The sequence below is a fragment of the Myotis daubentonii genome, chromosome X (assembly GCF_963259705.1).
Source record: "Myotis daubentonii chromosome X, mMyoDau2.1, whole genome shotgun sequence".
Classification (NCBI taxonomy): Eukaryota; Metazoa; Chordata; class Mammalia; order Chiroptera; family Vespertilionidae; genus Myotis; species Myotis daubentonii.
The window spans coordinates 89,216,785-89,237,015 of record NC_081861.1 but is presented as its reverse complement, the minus strand read 5'-3'; the positions used below and the strand labels follow the sequence as shown (position 1 = coordinate 89,237,015).

Below are 20,231 nucleotides of genomic sequence, written 5' to 3'. Positions count from 1 at the left end.
CTCTTCTGGGCTCAGTGACGAACTTATTAAAATTGAGCAAAACACTCCAATGTTACATATATGGCTACATAATTTAAAGTGTGGGATAATCCTTAAAAAGAACCCCTCTCCCCCCCAAAAAAAAAAAATTGTGATGAAGATGAAATAAGTTGTGAAAATTCTCAGGGCTCATGTGATAACAGTCCGGGCTTTTTTTATTATTATTATTCTCACCCAAGGATATTTTTCCATTGTTTTCAGATAAAGTGGAAGGGAGCAAAGGAGGGAGGGAGAGAGAGAGAGAGAGAGAGAGAGAGAGAGAGAGAGAGAGAGAGAGAGAGAGAGAAACATCCATGTAAGAGAGACACATAGATTGGTTGCCTCCTGCACATGCCCCAACCAGGGTAGGGGATCAAACCAGTATAACCCAAGTATGTGCCTTTGACCAAGAATCGAACCCAAGACCCTTTGGTGCCAGCGCCAATGCTCTAACCACTTAGCAACACCAGCCATGGCAAGGGCTTCTTTTTTTTTTAAATATAATTTTTATTGATTTTTTACAGAGAGGAAGGGAGAGGGACAGAGAGCTAGAAACATTGATGAGAGAGAAACATCGATCAGCTGCCTCCTGCACACCCCCCACCGGGGATGTGCCCGCAACCAAGGTACATGCCCCAAACTGGAATCGAACCCGGGACCCCTCAGTCCGCAGGCCGACGCTCCATCCACTGAGCCAAACCAGTCAGGGCGGCAAGGGCTTCTTTATCAAGGTGTGTAGCTCAGTTCCTTAGACAATATTGTTCTGTAGGAATAATGCCAACCTCAGTGGATTCTATGACATAACCCAACTTCGATTATGAGATTAAATGTCAGCAGCGAGAAAGAGCAGTTTATGTTTATTTTAAAGCACTAATTCAGATTCAAAAATCAATAACTGCTTGACATTCTGAAAAGTGCCCTCATGCGGGAAAAGCCATTTCCTACGATATGATGAAGTAACTCCATCATCCTTGTCTTTTGCAGGAGGAAAATGTAATCAAAATGGAAGCCTCTTCAGAGGATCTGAAGTTCTTCCCTTATGCCCAAAGCAAAGGTCCCATAGATTGTGGAATCCTTACTCTGCAGGAGTCTGCTTCTTGGGTAAGCAGAAGGAGGAGGATCCTAGGGGCATCCAACTAGAAAAGAGTTTCACTTGAGGAGGCCCAGGGCAGCAAAGCCACAGAGAAGAACCATAATCTTTAAACAAAAGGCAAGATAAAGATGGAAGTAGAAGAAAGGAGGCCAGCTGGTGTGGCTCAATAGTTGAGCATTAACCTATGAACCAGGAGGTTACTGTTCGATTCCCAGTCAGGGCACATGCCCCGGTTGTGAGCTCGACTGTGTGCAAGAGGCAGCAGATCAATGATTCTCTCACCATCGATGTCTCTAACTCTCTCCCTCTCTTTTCCCCTCTGAAATCAATAAAAATATAAAAATTAAAAATTTTAAAAGAAGGGAGACAAAAATCTTTGGGAGGCATGGGAGCAGGATTTTCCTCTTCGGGTGCGAGGGACATATGAAGGAGAGCAGATTATTTAGAATGAAGGCTGTGAGAGATGAAGATGTATTGGAGCTTCTCTTTTTATATGGTAATCAGAGCCTGTTGCAGGGACTGCTTTGGCAGTTTAAGGAAGGTATACAGGCCCTAGTACAATGTGGCTCAGAAATTAGAGTTGACCGACATCCCAAAGGATCGAGGGTTTGATTCCTGGTCAAGAGCACATACCTGGGTTGCAGGTTCAATCCCTGGCCCTAGTCAGGGCATGTGCAGAAGACAACCAATCTCTCTCTCTCTCTCTCTCTCTCTCTCTCTCTCTCTCTCTCTCTCTCTCTTTCTCTCTCTCAGATGTCTCTCTCACACACACACACACCTCTCTCTCTCTCCCTGCCCTCCCTCCCACTCTTTCTAAAAATCAGTGGGAAAAATATCCTTCGGTAAGGATTAACAACAACAAAAAAGTATACAGGACTAGATCCTATCTTCCCCTTCACACACACACACACACACACACACACACACACACACACACTGCTCTATTGTCTGGGGCTGGAGGTGAGTTGGCTCTATGAAAGGCACAAGGCAGGATGGTGAAAGCTAAGGTTGAACTCAAGCTCTTATGGGTGCCCCTTTTTAGCTCAATGTTCTCTCCTTGGACCAGGTGCTCACGTGTTGGAATCCACATGGATGGGTCTGTCCAGGAATCCATGAAACACATACTCTGGCTCCCTGTCTCTGATAGGATGGATGGATGTGCATGAACAGGGAGGTGGGGAATGTTAAGCAGAAGGCAATGGAGTTTGTGATCTCAGAGGTCTCAATGGGCCTAGAAGTCAGTCCTCTATTTTGCAGCAGGATTGGCTGGACAGATAGAATAGGAGAAAAACTGCCTGGGTTTCCTACCTAAATGGCCCACCATCCCTCCTGCTATAAGCAGTGCATATCAGCAGAAGCCTTGGCCTTCAGGGTGTTTTCAGCAACCTGGCACGCCCCAACATATTGACCTGATAGTGCTGGCTGGTTCCAGGGAGGAACAGGGGTAGTGGTTGTGATTACTGAGGCACGGGGATTCTGGATGAGGCATTCATGGTGTTATTGTTGGCAAATTTGGCTAACAGAGGGCAGAGCAGACAGAAAGGGTATGCACAATGGCTTCCATTTAGGGCCTGGTTTACATGTTTCATTGGATTCTCAGCTTGAGGGGGTGGGTGATAAACCACTGGATTTCTATTTGGAAGACCTGGAAAATGATCCTGTGAACAAAATTTTCTGTATGTACAATATGATTTCAATGATGCATGTGTGTATAAAGAAAGAAAACTGGAAGAAAAGTACTAAACTATTAACAGCTTAATGGGCTCATCAGGTTGTCTTCCCACACTTGGACAATTAGCAGAAATAGTGAACTTCTTCTGTGTCCTTTTCACTACACCCTTCAAGTTTGACACTTAGCCCCATTTTTCTGGCTATGACCTGGACTCCTTTCTGATTCTTCACCCCTACCACACTACCTCTAGTCTCCTTGGGTAAAAATCCAGGATTGGCCAAAACCGGTTTGGCTCAGTGGATAGAGCGTCGGCCTGCGGACTGGAAGGTCCCAGGTTCGATTCCGGTCAAGGGCATGTACCTGGGTTGCGGGCACATCCCCGGTAGGAGATGTGTAGGGGGCAGCTGATCGATGTTTCTCTCTCATCGATGTTTCTAACTCTCTATCTCTCTCCCTCCCTCTCTGTAAAAAATCAATAAAATATATTTTAAAAAAATCCAGGATTGGATTCAACCTAGGACCTTTCTATTTCTGTGCCACCCCTGAGATCCTACAATGCACTATACCCTCAAGAGCAGAGTGATCAGGAAATGGACATCAAGCTGTATTGGCTGAATAAAAGCAACATTAAGACAGGAGCCCAAAAGCCGAATTTTCCATTTCACTTTTTTCACTTGGCTACCTTGTCTAGTATGTCCTTTTGAAAAGGATTTGTGAAAACCAGTAACAATTATTAATATAGGACCACTTCCATCTTTCCCTAGCAGTCCTTACATATAGTTTGAATAACCTTCCACAGCCTGAGCTGGGTCGGCGACATTGGAAATGTTCTGCAGATTTTCAGGGTTTTGCATTTCCTTAATCTCATGGACCCATTTGGGAAGAGTTTTTGCCTGTGTGTCTTAAGTGCCATTTATATTGGAAGCTGTCCCTTTTGACTTCTAAGCCATACAGCAATGCTGTCTCATTGATCAAAGCCATACACAATGCCACATTTTATTCAGTAATGAGGCCCAGGGACCGGCTGGATGATGGACTCCACATGTGAGGCAGTGCTGCTGCATGCCATCTGAGGAAGCCTCAAAATTGCTGTGATGTAATAAGCAGAACTCCCACCAGCCTGCTCATTGATTCTGTTGGTGGGGTCTGAATCGCTGAACTATAATGATGTCACTGGTGAGATGTGTTCTTAAATAATGTGATCAATTTCCTCCATCAATTATCCTGGTCCTGGGTGGAACAGAAATGGGGAAAGTCCTTGATAGGGCTAATGTTTGAGCCATGCCAGAGACAGCAGGCTTATGATTAGGGCCTCTTACCTTGTATGTCTCAAGATTTAATGAAAGGGTTCAGTTGGTTAGATCATCGTCCTGATATGCCAAGGTTGTGAGTTCGACCTCCCATTCGGAGGGACACATACAGGAGTCAACCAATGAATATCTCTCTCTCTCTCTCTCTCTCTCTCTCTCTCTCTCTCTCAGATTTACATTGCTCGGGGTAGTAGTTTTCCTCCTCTCCACTCCATTTTCCTCCCATATCCTCCCTTTTCTCTCCTGCCTTCCTCTCTCTCTTGCAGCATCACTACCTCATCAAGAAGATGTGTTCAGCCCAGCCAGTGTGGCTCAGTGGTTGAGCATTGACCTATGAACCAGGAGGTCATGATTCGATTCCCGGTCAGGGCATATGCCCGGTTTGTGGGCTCGATCCCCATGGTGGGCCATGCAGAAGGCAGCTAATCAATGATTCTCTCTCATCATTGATGTTTCTATCTCTCTCTCCCTCTCCCTTCCTCTCTGAAATCAATAAATTTTTTTAAATAAAAAAGACATGTTCAAGTAGCAATAAACAGGCAGAGAACAAGTCAATTCTAGCAACAGTATTTTTTTTTTACAGCTACAAGCTATTCAAATGGACTTCCTGTAGCCGAGAACTGCAAGCACCCTGAAGAAACTTTGCCAGAACTCCAAGGGACAATGAGTACACATTGATATTAACCTGTAGTTTCCCTTCCGAGGAGCTCTGCTATAGGAACTCTCTCTTCTGGTCAAACAGGTCTGCCCACCATTTCTTAAATATATTTCACAGCTTCCTGTCACCTGAAATGCTTGGCCTTCCATCTCCTTTATGATCTGAGCCCAACTCTGCCTCTTCCATTAAACATACCCTCTTTTCCTACATCTAAATGCTTTCTGGCACCTCATATTTACAAATGGCATTTAGGACATACTCCCTTGTTGCAGGTACAAAGGTACATGTCTCTAACACTGTAGGATGTTCATCCAATTTTTTAAAATGTATTTTTATTGATTTCAGATTAAGGAAGGGAGAGGGAGAAAGAGATAGAAACATTAAAAAAGAAAGAAAGAAACATCAATGATGAGACAGAATCATTGATTGGCTGCCTCCTGCACACTCCCTACTGGGGATTGAGCAGCAACCTGGGCATGTGCCCTTGACCGGAATTGAACCCAGGATTTTTCAGTCTGCAGGCCAATGCTCTATCCACCGAGCCAAACCAGCTAGGGCAGCGGTCGACAACCGGTGGTCTGTGGACCACTCATGATCCGTGAGGTCCGAAAGGTTGGCAACCGCTGAGCTAAGGCATTCGGTTGCCTTCTGTATGCACCCCAACCAGGGGATCAAACCCACCACCTTTTGGTGTACAGGATGATGCTCCAACCAACTGAGCTGCACTGGCCAGGGCCAAAGCACTTTGTATGTTTCCTTAAGAACCGTTGGGATGTTTTCCACTCTTCTGCCACCTGTCCCCAGCATGTCCCCAGCATGAGTATCCAGTAGATGTGCAGTAAAGACTTATCAATTGATGTATTCATATGCCCCGATTTGGCCAAGGGAAGCTGAAGCTTTGGCTCTCTGTGTGGCAGTGAGCTTGGGCTGAGGTGAAGTGCAGAAAGCAGAGAATCAGTTTCTGCTGACTTCACTTTTTTCTTTGCTGCCGTTCAGGCCACAGAATTAATAGGGTCTTCAGGTACATCTTCCTTCAAACTGGACTAATCCTACAGTTAATGGTTAACATTCTTTGTTTACCTTAATGATTGCCAAGATCTGTTGCTGCACATGATACACGTTGCGGTCCAAGTGCCTTGGCCCCGAGGGTAAAAGACCATTTTTGAAGAGGTTTTAGGGTTCTGGGATGGGATTGGTAATACTTTGGTCCATCCCTACTCACTCAAGACATGGACAATAAGCAGAGAGCCCTGGTACTGCCAGGTGGGTGAAGTAGTGTCATCCCCACTTTGACCTCAAGGTGCCAGTAAGCATCCTCCTCAGCATCATATCCTTTTAGAGGCTGGGAGCTATAAGGGATGGAAGGGAACACAGGAACCCTCTCTGCAGCTCACCCACACTACGTATGGCCAGAGGGTGGGGAAAGGTTGAGAGGTGTTGATGAGCTCAGGTCCATGCAGTTCAGTCTCCCAGATGAGATGGGCTAAACATGGGCACACGGGTGACAATGATGCCTCTCTCCCTCTGGAACAGAGCAGTAACTCCAGACTATGTGATCTGTCTACCCAAACCCATTGGAAACTCAGGAGATCAATCTTATTTAATAATTGTGTGTGTGAGGAGGTGGGGCTGGTTAATGTTTGTCTGGTTCCTCTTGGGCTTTGGGCCATATCTGGCTCCAGCCCTGGGTTTTTTGCCCCTCCCCTGGGCTGGGCTGACAATACCTACTGGCATAGTGCAGACACGTCTGCAGACATTCCCGGGAAAGAGCAGCAGCAACAGGTGAGGAAGCTGGGGGCTGAGAGAGGTGGACCAGGGGGCCCTGGTGTGACACAGGGGGGCAGAAATGGGGGCTGGGAAAAGGCTCAGGTATTATCTTCTCTTGGCCTTGGCTTTCAGCAACTTTGATCCCTTCTATGCTTCCCTCCAAGTTGGGGTGAGGAGGCCCCTTCTGCCAGGTGGTGAGCTTGCTTAGCGTCTCTTTGTAGCCCTCAACTCTTATCCTCTTTTCAGGCTCCAAGTCGTTTATCCTCTCAATCTTTTTCCCTGGCTAAGGATTCCCTTCATCCCCACAGGGCCAAGTTCCCAGGAAGATTTGTGAGCCCCCCCACCCTCGCCGCTACCCCCCACCAGCACAGGGTGGCCAAGTTCATCTCTTTAGAACATTTCCTACCACACAGGGTTAGGGTTCAGTGGGACCATTGGGCACTGCTGTTTTCCTTCTCTGATTAGAAGGCAAACCAGGTATTCAACCAATATGGGGGCTGCGGGTAGATGAATACAGTGCACTCAGTAGGCGCAGAGGGCCAGCCAACAGAGCTAAAATTTCGGAGCATGTATTTCCATGTACTTGAGGGAGGCAGACAGACTTAAACAGAGCTTGGAGTAACTGATAATTTGGAGATCTAAATAGACTGCCTTCCAGCTGTTTGAAAGTTGTTCCAGCTGTTAGGAATGGCATGGTAGAATGCATAGACTTAGAAAATGAGATGAGAGGAGGATAATAGAGATAATAAAGAGGGGTTTGAATGGTTAGAGGATAGATGTGGATGCAGCAAAACACTGGGGAAAGGACCCAGGTTTTGGTGAGGAACCAACATGAATCCTAACTGGAGCTCCAGCACTTGCTCAGCTTCATTGAGCCTCTGTTGCCTTGTATAATTAAACATGAGGGCAAAACACACCGGGAACAACACAGAGCATATAAATATCTGGACTTTAACCCAAAGTAAAAAAAAAACAGTTTGGATTTCAAAATCAGGTCATGCCCCTGGATGTTTTTTAAAATGAAACCCTTGAGGTACTAATGTTGGCATAGGGATCAGCTCTCCTTCCAAATAGAAGAGCAAAAATTGAGATCCAAGTGCCCGCACAAGAGTCCTTAGGGGCCCAAAGGGAGCTACTGGCCATGTCCCAGAACACTCAAGAAGGTGAGAGGCTGAAAGCTACAAGAACCTAGAAACTCAGAGGTAGCTAGGCTGTCTGTGGGGCACCCCAAGGGGTAGAAAGAAGAGACAGCTGAAACTTTCTTTGGAGTTGGAGTAAGCAAAGCAAGAAAGCTAAGGAAGGGAAAATAGAACAAACCAGGATGCAACAGAAAACATTGGGAAGGAAGGAAAAGAAAAGAGTTGTCAGTTGATAGGTAAGAGGAGAAGGGGCTACAAGAGAATAAAGCCATACCAGTTTTGAATCTCCCTGTTTCTAAAAACACAAAAAGAAAATTAATTCCAGCCAAAGCAGTAGAGCTTATGGGACAGAATATGGGCTCTGGAGTCAACTTAGCATGGCTCAGATCCCAGCTCGGTCATGTGCTAACTGCGCAACCCTTGGGACCCTTGTACAAATCCCTTCGCCTTTCTTTACCTCAGTTTCCCCATCTGTGACATGAGGACTCAAAGTAACACCTACCTCGTGGGGTTGTTCTGAGTTTTACATGAGATGGTGCATGTGCAAGGGCCTGGCACATGACAGGTGCTCAGTAAACAATTATTCTTAATGTTTCTTGACCACATGTTTCTGAATGTAATGTCCCACTGGACAAAACATTTCTTTATAGCTAACCGTGGTGCCTCCTATAGCAGCTCTGCCTTCAGAACCCTAGGCTTGGGAGAAAGGGCACCTGTGTTCCTGCTCCCCACGCTGGCTTAGCCCCATAGCATGAACTCACTAATGATTTTACATTAAAAGAAGAAACCTTGTTCAAATAAGTAATCTATGTCCTGTGGACCATCCCTTTACCCCTAGTTTCTTTCATCCCATTCCGAAACTTTTCCAGTTGTTAATTCCCCACCCCTCCTCCCTGGAACAGAGAGGACCACCTAGAACTAGATATGGGATTTTTGCCACAACCACTGCCCCTTGCAGTGGGGGCAGGGAATTCCCTGTATTTTCTTCGAGTTCAGGCCTGTGTCCTCACATTCAGTCCCCTGCTTCCAGTATGATCTTCTTACAACTTAATGGCAGAAGTGGTGGGAGGTAGGGGGAGGCCTTCTTGCCTACCTAATGGCTAGAGGTGAATTTCTTCCCTAGAGCAACTGGCAAGCTTGGGAAACCAAGAGGTTACAGTGTACACTTGACATAGGGGGCAGGGCAGCAATGGAACAGTCTGTTCTATCTCGGATGGACACTATAGGTCAACAATAGCATTGAGAAGAAAAAAGAGAGAGATTGGGTTTGGCAGCCCACTTAGTCCCCCAAATCGACATTGTTTTCTCTTCCTGGTAAGGTTCTTACTTCCCTTGATTAGTAACTATGAAAGTGGAGCTGAGCTAAGAACTTTTGCAGGTTGCTTAATAACCCTGGATATTAAGGCTCTTTATACATGAGCAAGCAGGATCTGAGAAGTTCAGTCACTAGTCCAGGGTCATATTCGGTGCAGAACCAGGATTCAAACCCAAAGCTGTGTAACTCTTACCTGTTCCATCTTCTAACTTTCTACTTGATTGTTTGATTCTCTTTCTCGTTCTGGCTTGCTCTCACCATGTATCCACCTGTCCACCCTCTGTATGGGTTCCCTTTCCAGAAGCTCAAGGAGAGGTGGCCAGGGTATGCTCCATGACACTGGATTTGGAATTTACTCACAGGTCAACAGCTTCTTTATTGCTCACACTTTTATGCGTAACATTAGCCTTGGCTTTTGCTGACACTATCTGCAAAAGCACAACTATACTGTGGAAAGAACCTAGACTTCTGCTTCAGATCCTTTTGTGTTTCATCCTACTCCAACACTTCCAAGCTGTGTGACTTGAGTGAGTGACTTAACTTATCTGAGCTGTAGCTTCCTCATCTGGAAAGACAGTCCTTAGAGGCTGGCTAGGTGGAGCAAGAGAAAGAATGTAGCTCTAGCCGGATTGGCTCAGTGGATAGAGCATCAGCCTGGGGACTGAAGGGTCCCAGGTTTGATCCCGGCCAAGGGCACATGCCTGGGTTGCGGGCTCGATCCCCAGTAGGGGGTGTGCAGGAGGCAGCCGATCAATGATTCTCTCTCATCATTGATGTTTCTATCTCTCCTTCTCCCTTACTCTCTGAAATCAATAAAGAAATATATTTAAAAAAAAAAAAAAAGAGAGAGAAAGAATGTATAAGAAAATGCCTGTAACACAGTTCCTGGCTTGATAAACATGAGCTCCCTTTCCTCTCCTCTATCTAGCTCACCCATACCCTGGAGGAGATCTAAGTCTAGGAACAATCCAGCGGACCGTAAGTTTCTAGCAGGGTCATGGGGAAGGGCCTGGGCCAAGAATGTCATGGTTCTCTCTGGTGCCCTCTTACATGTACCTGTCTTTGTTACATCTCCTCCCCCTACGCCCCGGCCATTCTTCTAGTGGGGCTATGGGGTGGTGTGGCGATGGACCGGGCGGGCACAGAACAGGTGGGTGCAGGCTGGGTGTCTGGCGCTGGGACACAAGTGCTCTGTGTGTAGGGTGGGCGGAAGTCAGGGCGTTTGATCTGAATTCTAAAGGGCGTTGTTCAGAGACCCACAAAGGTCCCATTGTGCAGACACTGGGTATAAAGCAGCATATGACTCCCCAGCACCGGGTGGTGATGAATTGGGACGCAGGCGCGGACCCAGGGACCACTCCCCCGGCACAGACATGAGACCATAGGGGACCTGTCTGGGTGGCCTCAGGGATAGGCGCTCCCCAAGGTAACAGGGCTTTTTGGGTTTGCCCCAGCTTCAAACTTTAGGAGCTGGAGGATGGGGAGCTAAAGTGGATGGCTAAAGGCAGAACAAGATGTGCCTGGCAAAGAAAGGGACTAGAAAGGAATGAATGTTGGATGAAAGCAAAAATGGGAGATGGGGCTCAGGGAAGTCAAGTCAAGTGAGTGAGTGAGTGAGTGAGTGAGTGAGTGAGTGAGTAGGAGAGGCTGGCAAGGGAGATGGGGTGATGAGGAAAGTTATGACTATCCTTCTTCCTTTCCTGTCACTGGTTCTTGGAAGGCCTGGTGGAGGGAGGGGGGGTTCAGATGGTGTTATGGTGACTGGCCTGCCCCGGCTCTCTGACAGCTTGCTTTGTGGCTCATGTCTTACAGGTGTGAATGAGGCAGGATGAACTGGACAGGCTTGTACACCGTGCTCAGTGGCGTGAACCGGCATTCTACTGCCATTGGCCGAGTATGGCTCTCAGTCATCTTCATCTTCAGAATCATGGTGCTGGTGGTGGCTGCAGAGAGTGTGTGGGGTGACGAGAAGTCTTCCTTCATCTGCAACACCCTGCAGCCTGGCTGCAACAGTGTCTGCTATGACCATTTTTTCCCTATTTCCCATGTGCGTCTGTGGTCTCTGCAACTCATCTTGGTTTCCACCCCAGCTCTCCTCGTGGCCATGCATGTGGCTCACCAGCAGCACATAGAAAAGAAAATGCTGAGACTTGAAGGCCATGGGGACCCCTTACATCTGGAGGAGGTGAAGAGGCACAAGGTCCACATCTCAGGGACATTGTGGTGGACCTATGTCATCAGCGTGGTCTTCCGGCTGATGTTCGAGGCTGCCTTCATGTACGTCTTTTATTTGCTCTACCCTGGTTACGCCATGGTGCGGCTTGTCAAGTGTGAGGCCTACCCTTGCCCCAACACAGTGGACTGCTTCGTGTCCCGCCCCACGGAGAAAACCGTCTTCACTGTCTTCATGCTGGTTGCCTCCGGCATCTGCATCATCCTCAACGTGGCCGAAGTGGTGTACCTCATCATCCGGGCCTGTGCCCGCCGGGCCCGACGCCACTCCAATCCGCCCTCCCGCAAGGGCTCAGGCTTTGGCCACCGCCTCTCACCTGAATACAAGCAGAATGAGATCAACAAGCTGCTGAGCGAGCAGGATGGCTCCCTGAAAGACATACTGCGACGCAGCCCTGGCACTGGGGCCGGGCTGGCTGAGAAGAGTGACCGCTGCTCTGCCTGCTGATGCCACATACCAGGCAGCCTCCCATCCTGCCCCCACCCTGCCCAGGCCTGAGTTGAGCCTCCTTCTCCTTTGCCAGTGCACTGGCCTCTACCTGCCAGGGAGAGAGAGCTCCATCAAAACTTTCCTTCCCCCCTACTCCCCTTCCTCCCCCATCCACCCTCCCACCCCCTCCACCCCCCCACCCCCCGCCTGCTGCCTGAAGGGCTGAAGAGGTAGGAAGCCTGAGTGCTCAAGATTATTGAGGGTGTGGGTTATTGAGGGTCTTGTTGCCTGTACCCCTTCTTCTTCCTTCTCCTTCCCTGGGGCCACTGGGGATAAGAGATAGGATGCTCTGACAACATCTTCAATTATGAAACTAATCTTAACCCTGTGCTGTCAGATATCCTATTTCTGGAGTCACATCAATAGGGAGGGAAGTGAGCAAGGGAGGGTGCTGTGGACCTGTGGGTGGAGAAGGGAGGGTAGCAAGAAAAAGAGGAGCAGCACTTGTAGCCTCAAGGAAAAAGAGGACATATCTGGGGTGGAGGAGTTAGGGAGAGAGAAAGAAGCAGGCAGATAAATTGGAATGGGGGTTGGTCAGGGCTGCCTTTGCCTCTAGTCCCCAAGGCCTCTCTCTGCCTGAAATGTTACACATTAAACAGGATTTTACAGTAAATGAAGGGGTGGCTTGTGTGTTTGTCAAGTTCTTTCTCCTGTAACCTCTGACCTCTCTCGGCTGAGCTGGCCTTGGCTTTTGCTGATCAAGAAAAGAATGGGTGGCAGAAAACAGTGATTTGAGGAGCTGAAGCTGCAAATGATAAACCGCAGCCCTACTGGCCCACAAAACCAGCCCCTGAACTGTTCTCCCCTGAGTTCTGTTGTTTTTTCTTTTGGGGTTCCCCCCCCATTTTTAATAACATCTTTATTGGGATCTAATTCACTTACTCCCTTCCTCTGATTCTATTTAATTTTTTATCCATTTTAAGTATAAGGTTTTTTGAGTTCTGATAATTGTGTGCAGTTTTATAAATGTGACCACAATATATTAGAAAACAGAAATATCTCAAAAAGTTTCCTTGGCCCCCGTCCTCTGAATTTGAAAATATTAAAATGACAACACCCTCTGGGGACACAGGAAATGATAGAGAAATTTCACAGCTCTTAGAGAGGAGCACACATTCCCTCCGTACCTTGGTGAAGGCCCCTCCTCTGTACTCCTGGGAGAAATAGTCCCCTTTCTCCCTTGAAATTCAGCATTCTTGGCAAACTAGTGCCCCACAAGCCACCTATCCAATTATGCAGTGACTTTGACCCCTTTCCTTGAGACCTAGCCCCTAATTCTTCCCTCCTCCCCAGTTTCCTTCCCCCAGAGATCAATGCCACCCACCCCAGAGATGACTCCACCCCAGGTCAAATATTGCATAGCAACGGTTTCCTCACCAGCATAGCATCACTCTCCAAAGCAGCAAGTAGCCTCCCCTTCCCCTGTCAGCTGTGGTGGGAAAAGGCTCAGGCAGGGACTTGACCTAGCAGTGTTCCAGTCCAGCTTCTGTCACTTATTAGCAAGGTGTTCCCTTCTCCAAGTCTCAGTTTCCTTGAGCAAATAGGGCTGGCCTCACACATCTCTGAGCTCCCTTTAACACTCTGTGCCTCTGGGATTCTTAAAAGTCTTCTCCAGTCTCAAGGAGCTGGGGAGTCCCCTCTCAGAATTGCCGCCCTCACCAATGGCCCCTCACAGTAAAATTCCCCCCCACAGCAAATTTCTCTCCTCAGCTTTCCTACCTCCTAACAGAAAAAAAGGTTTTGCCACTCCCTCTCAGAATGTGCTGGCTTCCCGTGGGAAGAACAGAAGGAAAGAGAAAATCAGGCATAATCTTATCAGAATTGCTCTCCTCTAGAAACAGTCTCTCCTTCCTACAGAAAGCATGGAAGCTTTCTTCATTCGAGGCTGCTTCTCCTTCAGAAAGGAAAAGAAAGAGTAAGTGGTCATTTCCCCCACAGTCAGCAATCCGAGAGAGAGCTTCCTCCTCTCTTAAAAGAGATACATCCCTTTCCTGCAAGAAATTTCCTTTCTCCTTAGAAACCGACATCATACCCTGTCAGAGGAGAGGTCTACACCCCCTCACGGTGGGAGGGATTATTTTTCTTCTTGAAATCAATCTGCCCCTCACCCATAACACAACACACATAGAGCATCTACTCTTTTCCCAAAAGGCCATCAAAAGAAAGATTTTCTTTTTTCCACAAATAAACTTCATGCCCTCCTTGCACTGAGGAATGCTAAATACATCATCACCTCAGAAATCTCCTTTCTTTTAAAAATAAATTCTACAAATCCTCTTTGAAAGAGGCACCAACTCCAGATCCAGGCTTTCCTCTCCAGGGGGCAGTGGTGGGACAGAAAAGCTATCCAGCTGGTGTTACAACCAAAAGGAGGACACTTAACTCTTGTGTCCTGAACCAGGTGGGAGTAGGCCAAAGGAAGCTTGAGCAGAGCCGGTGTACACACGTCACAGGGAGGGAGGAGGAAGAGTAGGGGTAACCCCGGGACTGACTTTTTTAAAAATATATTTTTATTGATTTCAGACAGGAAGGAAGAGGGAGAGAGAGACAGAAACACCAATGATGAGAGAGAATCATTGATTGGCTACCTGGGAATCGAGCCTGCAACACGGGTATGTGCCCTTGACCAGAATTGAACCCTGGACCCTTCAGTCCACAGGCGGACGCTCTATCCACTGAGCCAAACCAGCCAGGGCCTGGACCTGACTTTTTTATTTGAGGCTTTGGTCACAAGAGTGTAAGGGAGAAACAGGAGGCAAATGGGGCTTAATACCTGCCACACAGGAGACAATGTATTGAGTGATTAGGGTAGTGAAGAGGACTTTGGAATCAGGAAACCTTGGTTTCCATTTATTGGACAGGTAATACCCTCTCTCAGTCTGTTTCCTCATCTGCAATATAGGGTTGATAATAACCTTTCTACTTCTTTCTCTGAGCTTCTGTGAGAATCAAACAAGATGTGTTCAAAAGTTGGTTATAAAACCTAAAGTAAGGTAAGATCGTATCAGAACCATAAGACCACAGCCTTAAGGCATGCTAAAACTTGCAATGAACCATAAAGGACTGAGGCTAGTTCAGCTAAGCTAGAGTTAGTGGAAAGAACTTGGCAATAATAGGATTGGCTCCCCCAGGGAACGGCCAGCAGTCCAAATAGCAAAGTCCAAGAGATTTTGCAAGCTTCCCTTGAGCATGATTCATTTAAGGGTCAATATTTAAGGGGTCTGAAAGGTGGCAGAAAGGGCCTAATAACAAGAGTTACTGACACACTCTCGAGCATGGTACTGGGGCTTTTAGGGATATTTATGATCTTTTAGACTTAGAGGCATCTGTGTGCAGAGCTGCCAGGAGCTGGGGGCAAAGGGACAGTCAGCTCTTGGATGAAGGGACAGGCTGAACTAGGAGAGTAATCAAGTTTCCAGCCAGCTGAAATGGGATTTCAAAGCAGGCTGAGGTATCCATAGAGAATTGGCATGGCAACCATGAACTGATTCAGAGACCCAATCAGATAGCCTGGGTACACACAGTGGCAGCTAGATGGAAATGCCTGCCTGTTCCATTTACTGATTCCATAATACTTCAATGCCAAGCCAAACCTATGGTAGAGAAGGGGCTATAAATACCCACCAAGCTAGACCACTTTGATTCCTGGACTAGGCCAGGCAGAACCTGTCAGGTGGGAATATGATTGCGCCATTGTAGGGGAGGAAAATAAAGCGGGCAAAAATCACACCATATCTTCAGATTTAGGCTAATAATCTGCTGTGGAAGGTTTAAGGAATGGAATATCTAGAGGTGAGGTGGGAAAGATAAACTATGATCAACTTATGTTGGGCCATATATGTCACTATAAGGGGTTGAGACTGTCCTATAGGTAGGGGAAAGGTTATGAGTGGGGGAGTGCCAGTTTCAGATATATGATTTGGGAGTTCACTCGGGCAGCCACACAGAAAGTAGATTAGGGATTGGGAAGAGAAGAGGCAGAATGGCCAGCTATGTATAGTCTAGGTAGGGCCCATAAAACTAGGACAGTTGTAGAAGGAATAGGAGAAGACAGATGTGAGAGACACTTTGTAGAATCTACAATAGGACTTGATGTCTGAGTGTGGGGAGATGGAGGAGCCAAAGATAATTTGGACATCTCCTTCCCCTTCCTTGAGGGCAAATATCTAATTGTTCAAGACAGCTCAAATGTCATTTACTATGTGAAGCTTTCAACTTTCTCCTTGCCAACCCTCCCCAGTCCCTTGGCAAGAATGAGTCTCCCTTCCCTTCTGAATTTCTGCCATACATTGTAGTGTATGTTGATTAGAGTGCTTATCAAATTGTGTGGCAATCACTTGCATAACCTTAACATACAGGAGGTGCTTAGCCTGTTCAATTAAGGGCAGTAGGGACAGAATATAGGCATGTGCTTAGGTTCAGCACCTTGAAAGAGTAGTGTGTGCTCAGTGTGATTAGAACAGAGAATGCATGGGATTTGGTGGAGGTCATAGTAGGAAGTGAGGCTGGCAAAGTAGATTGGGGCCAGTTTGTGAAGGTGAAACCGGACAACCAATGGGTCCAGGCTGCCTGTCACTACTTGAGCTAATTCAACAGAGACAGGGTTAAATCATATATGAGCATTTATTCCAGTAATGCCAGCATTATGGGAGAGCAGCAGGTCACCTAAGAAAATCTGCTCTGGACCCCACCATAAACCAGCTGCTTATATTTGATAGAATGATGGTTACATGGGTAAGTAGGAATTACAGGCATCTGGAAGTAGGCAATGGGGGCTGGGGCGGGATTCCATTGTTTGGGCAACAAGGTTGTTAATCTTTCCATGATAATAGGTAGTTCTTGAATGGGAATGGACCCCATTCCAAGGTTGACTCCCAGGTCCAAGGTTGACTGTCAGGCCCCAGGGCTGTACAACTCCCAGCCAGGTTAGAATGTCCTTTCTTTAATCAGAACAAGGCAATTACAATTAACCACGCATGATTAATATTTCTTATAACAATAGCTAGTCTCCAATATTCTATTTTTGCCCCTAACAAAGGAACTCATATAATGTGCATGGAAGTTTGCACAGGAGTTTGAACTCTCAACTATCACATGTAGCAACTCTTGTGACTTCCAAATTAGGCCCCTACTATACTTACAGGCAATTCTGTACTCATAATCATAGACTGACTGTGGAGATCTTGAGGAGATCCAGGTCAGGGCAGACCTTTGCACAAATAGATACATTAAGGTTGATGGTGAACTATGGAAGAAAGAGCAATGATTTAACAGTGGACTTCAAGGAGAAAGGGTAATTTACACAGGATGGTGACCACTGTTCTCCATTCCAACTGAAGGAAGTCTCTCTGAAAAGTCAGTATAGCATAGTGATTAAGAGCATGGTCTACTTCCTACCTGTGTGACTTCAGTTAAGTTACTCAGCCACTCTGTGCCTCTGTTTCCTCATCTGTCATACAAAGATAATTAAAGTCCTTATGTCATAGGGCTATAGTAAGGAATAAATGTGCTGATTATATATAAAGCACTTGGAAGAGTGCCTAGTTGATAGTAAGTTCTATACAAGTGTGTGCTGTTATGATTTCATCTTCCCATCTTTTCCATCCTCCAGCTATTCACCAACTTATTCAAACACTGAGCTAAACTCTTTGTTGCACCTAATTAACATGCTTTCTTGACTGTTTGGTTGTCAATTGTCACATGTGTGTGCTTAAGTAAGCAAGTCTGCATGTTTGCATACATACGTCACAATATATATGACCACATTTGTGTATATATGTGGCAGGATGGCTGTGAAGAGCATCTTAATTCTCAATGTGTATATGTGCATATGTATAGATATATATGTGTGTGTGTGTGTATATATATATATATATATATATATATATATATATATATATATTAGAGGCCCATTGCATGAAGAGATTTGTGCAATAGGCCTTCCTTCCCCTGGCTGCTGGCACTGGTTTTCCTCTGGCACCCAGGACCCAGGCCTTCACTCTGGCTGCAGCAGAGAAGCCAAGCCAACTCAGTCTTCAGTCATCTTCAGTCTTCGCTCGAGCCGGAGCCTTCAGTCTTGGCTCGGCGCCTGGGTATGCAAATTAACCGCCATCTTTGTTGAGTTAATTTGCATACTCATCCTGATTGGCTGGTGGGCATAGCAGAGTGACACCAATTTGCATGTTTCTCTTTTATTAGTGTAGATATTTTATTTTTTACAGAAAGGAAGAGAGAGGGATAGAGAATTAGAAACATCGATAAGAGAGAAACATGGATCAGCTGCCTCCTGCATACCTCTACTGGGGATGTGCCCGCAACCAAGGCACATGCCCTTGACCGGAATCAAACTTGGGACCCTTCAGTCCACAGACCGACACTCTATGCACTGAGGCAAACCAGTTAGGGCTGTAGTTTTTTTTTGGTTTTTTTTTTTTTAAATATATTTTATTGATTTTTTACAGAGAGGAAGGGAGAGAGATAGAGAGTTAGAAACATCGATGAGAGAGAAACATCGATCAGCTGCCTCCTGCACATCTCCCACTGGGGATGTGCCTGCAACCCAGGTACATGCCCCCGACCGGAATCGAACCTGGGGCCTTTCAGTCTGCAGGCCGACGCTCTATCCACTGAGCCAAACCGGTTTTGGCAGGGCTGTAGTTTTAATGAAAAGGAAATGTCTCGCCGAAACTGGTTTGGCTCGGTGGATAGAGTGTCGGCTTGCGGACTGAAAGGTCCCGGGTTCGATTCTGGTCAAGGGCATGTACCTGGGTTGTGGGCACATCCCCAGTGGGGAGTGTGCAGGAGGCAGCTGATCGATGTTTCTCTCTCATCGATGTTTCTAGCTCTCTATCTCTCTCCCTTCCTCTCTGTAAAAAATCAATAAAATATATTTTAAAAAAAAGAAAAGAAAAGGATATGTCTCAATCATAATATAGTCCGAAACTTTATTATCAAGCTTAGAAATCACAGGTGGATGAAAGGAAAGGAGACTACTTATGGAGCATACAGTATGGACCAGATTTGGTGCTAAATTAAGCACTTACATACATCATCTAAGTAATAGTGAGGTAGCTATTACTATACCCATACATGCAGATGAGGGAATGGAGGTTCAGAAAAGGTAAGTAATATGTCCAAAGGTTGCACAGCTTAAAGCTGCAGAGCTAGAATTAAAACGTAGACTTATGCTAATCCAAAATCTGTGCTGTTTCCTTTATAACAAAATAAGTAGTCTGTGTTGCCTGAGGGAGTACTTCAGGACACAGGGTGGGGTGGGGTGGGATGGGAGAAGCTCATTTTGAAATAATATCCCTAAATATTAACTTGCTGAAAAACAACATGTGCATGTGGGGATCCCAAAGGTCAAGGGTGAGAAATGGTGATTTCAAAAGTTTATATTGATTTAAGGGTTCAGAGGGCACGGGTTCTGAATAACTGTCTCTCTCCATCTTGTCTGCACTACCCAAATTGTCTTGCTTCATGGAGATGGTCTTCTGTATCCTGCTCCAGGCAGAGATCTCTGGAGAAGCCCTTTTGCTCCAGATTGCCTCCTTGTCTGAACACAGGGCAGCTCCTTCCTCAACTTTCACCAACTTTCAAAGACAGGCTTGGTTTCCCAACCAGCTCGCCTTGCCCCTCCCCCTCACCTTCCCTTCAAGGGACAAAGCCTTTCATTCCACAGTTAGAGATAAAAGTCTTGAAATGCAGATGCCTTAGAGAATTTATGCCAACTAACACTCATTTACACTAAAATATAATCAGTAAGCCTAGAAACAAGGCTGGTAATGTTGTTTCCCAAATTTTTATCAAGTCCCTTTCCTTCTCAGCTGCTTTTCTTCAGCATATTGTGTGCCTTCCTTCAGGCCATGCTGATAATGTGGACAATAAAAGCTATTGTTTATTAAGTACTTGCTGTGTGCTGGGCACTGTGCTAACAAGTCAGCTCCCTTAATTCTCACCACTGGTTGAGGTAAGTACCATGATTGTCCCCATTTAAAGATGAGGAGCCCAGCCAGTGTGGCTCAGTGGTTGAACATCAACCTATGAACTAGGAGGCCACGGTTCGATTCCCCATCAGGGCACATGCCCGGGTTTCAGGATCGATCCCCAGTAGGAGGCGTACAGGAGGCAGCCGATCAATGATTCTGTCTCATTGATGTTTCTATATCTTTCTCCCTCTCCCTTCCTCTCTGAAATCAATAAAAATATTTCTTTAAAAATAAAGAGTAGGACACTGAGGTCCACATCGGTTAAGTAACTTGCCCAGGCCACATGGCTAGGAAAGAATTGACCAAGCTAGGGAACTAGAACTCATGTCTGCCAGACACCGAAGGCAAAACACGGAACATTTCTGTTCCACTGCCCCCCCTGTATTTCTTCAGCACCCAGTTCTCCCCCACCTCACGCAGACATGCTAGAGTCACTTGAAACATGAAGCATAGCCTGCCAATTCTTTGTGGCTTTTCATCGCTTTGAGGATAAAACATGACTGCTCTGGTTTGCCAGGACCAAGGGCTTTCCCAGGATGCTGGACTTTC

General features: G+C 46.4%; 1 protein-coding gene across 1 annotated transcript; it reads left to right on the top strand.

Moving 5' to 3' along the window:
* The first annotated feature begins 9,876 nt into the window (after positions 1-9,876).
* Positions 9,877-12,307, top strand: GJB1 (gap junction protein beta 1). Its single transcript, XM_059678478.1, has 2 exons — positions 9,877-9,950; positions 10,785-12,307. Exon 2 carries the CDS (start codon positions 10,801-10,803, stop codon positions 11,650-11,652), a length of 852 nt encoding a protein of 283 aa, XP_059534461.1. The 5' UTR covers positions 9,877-9,950; positions 10,785-10,800; the 3' UTR covers positions 11,653-12,307.
* Positions 12,308-20,231: the final 7,924 nt, after the last annotated feature.

Bases quoted from the DNA above. Each gene is read 5' to 3' on its own strand.
- GJB1 (XM_059678478.1), top strand. From the start codon at position 10,801: ATGAACTGGACAGGCTTGTACACCGTGCTCAGTGGCGTGAACCGGCAT.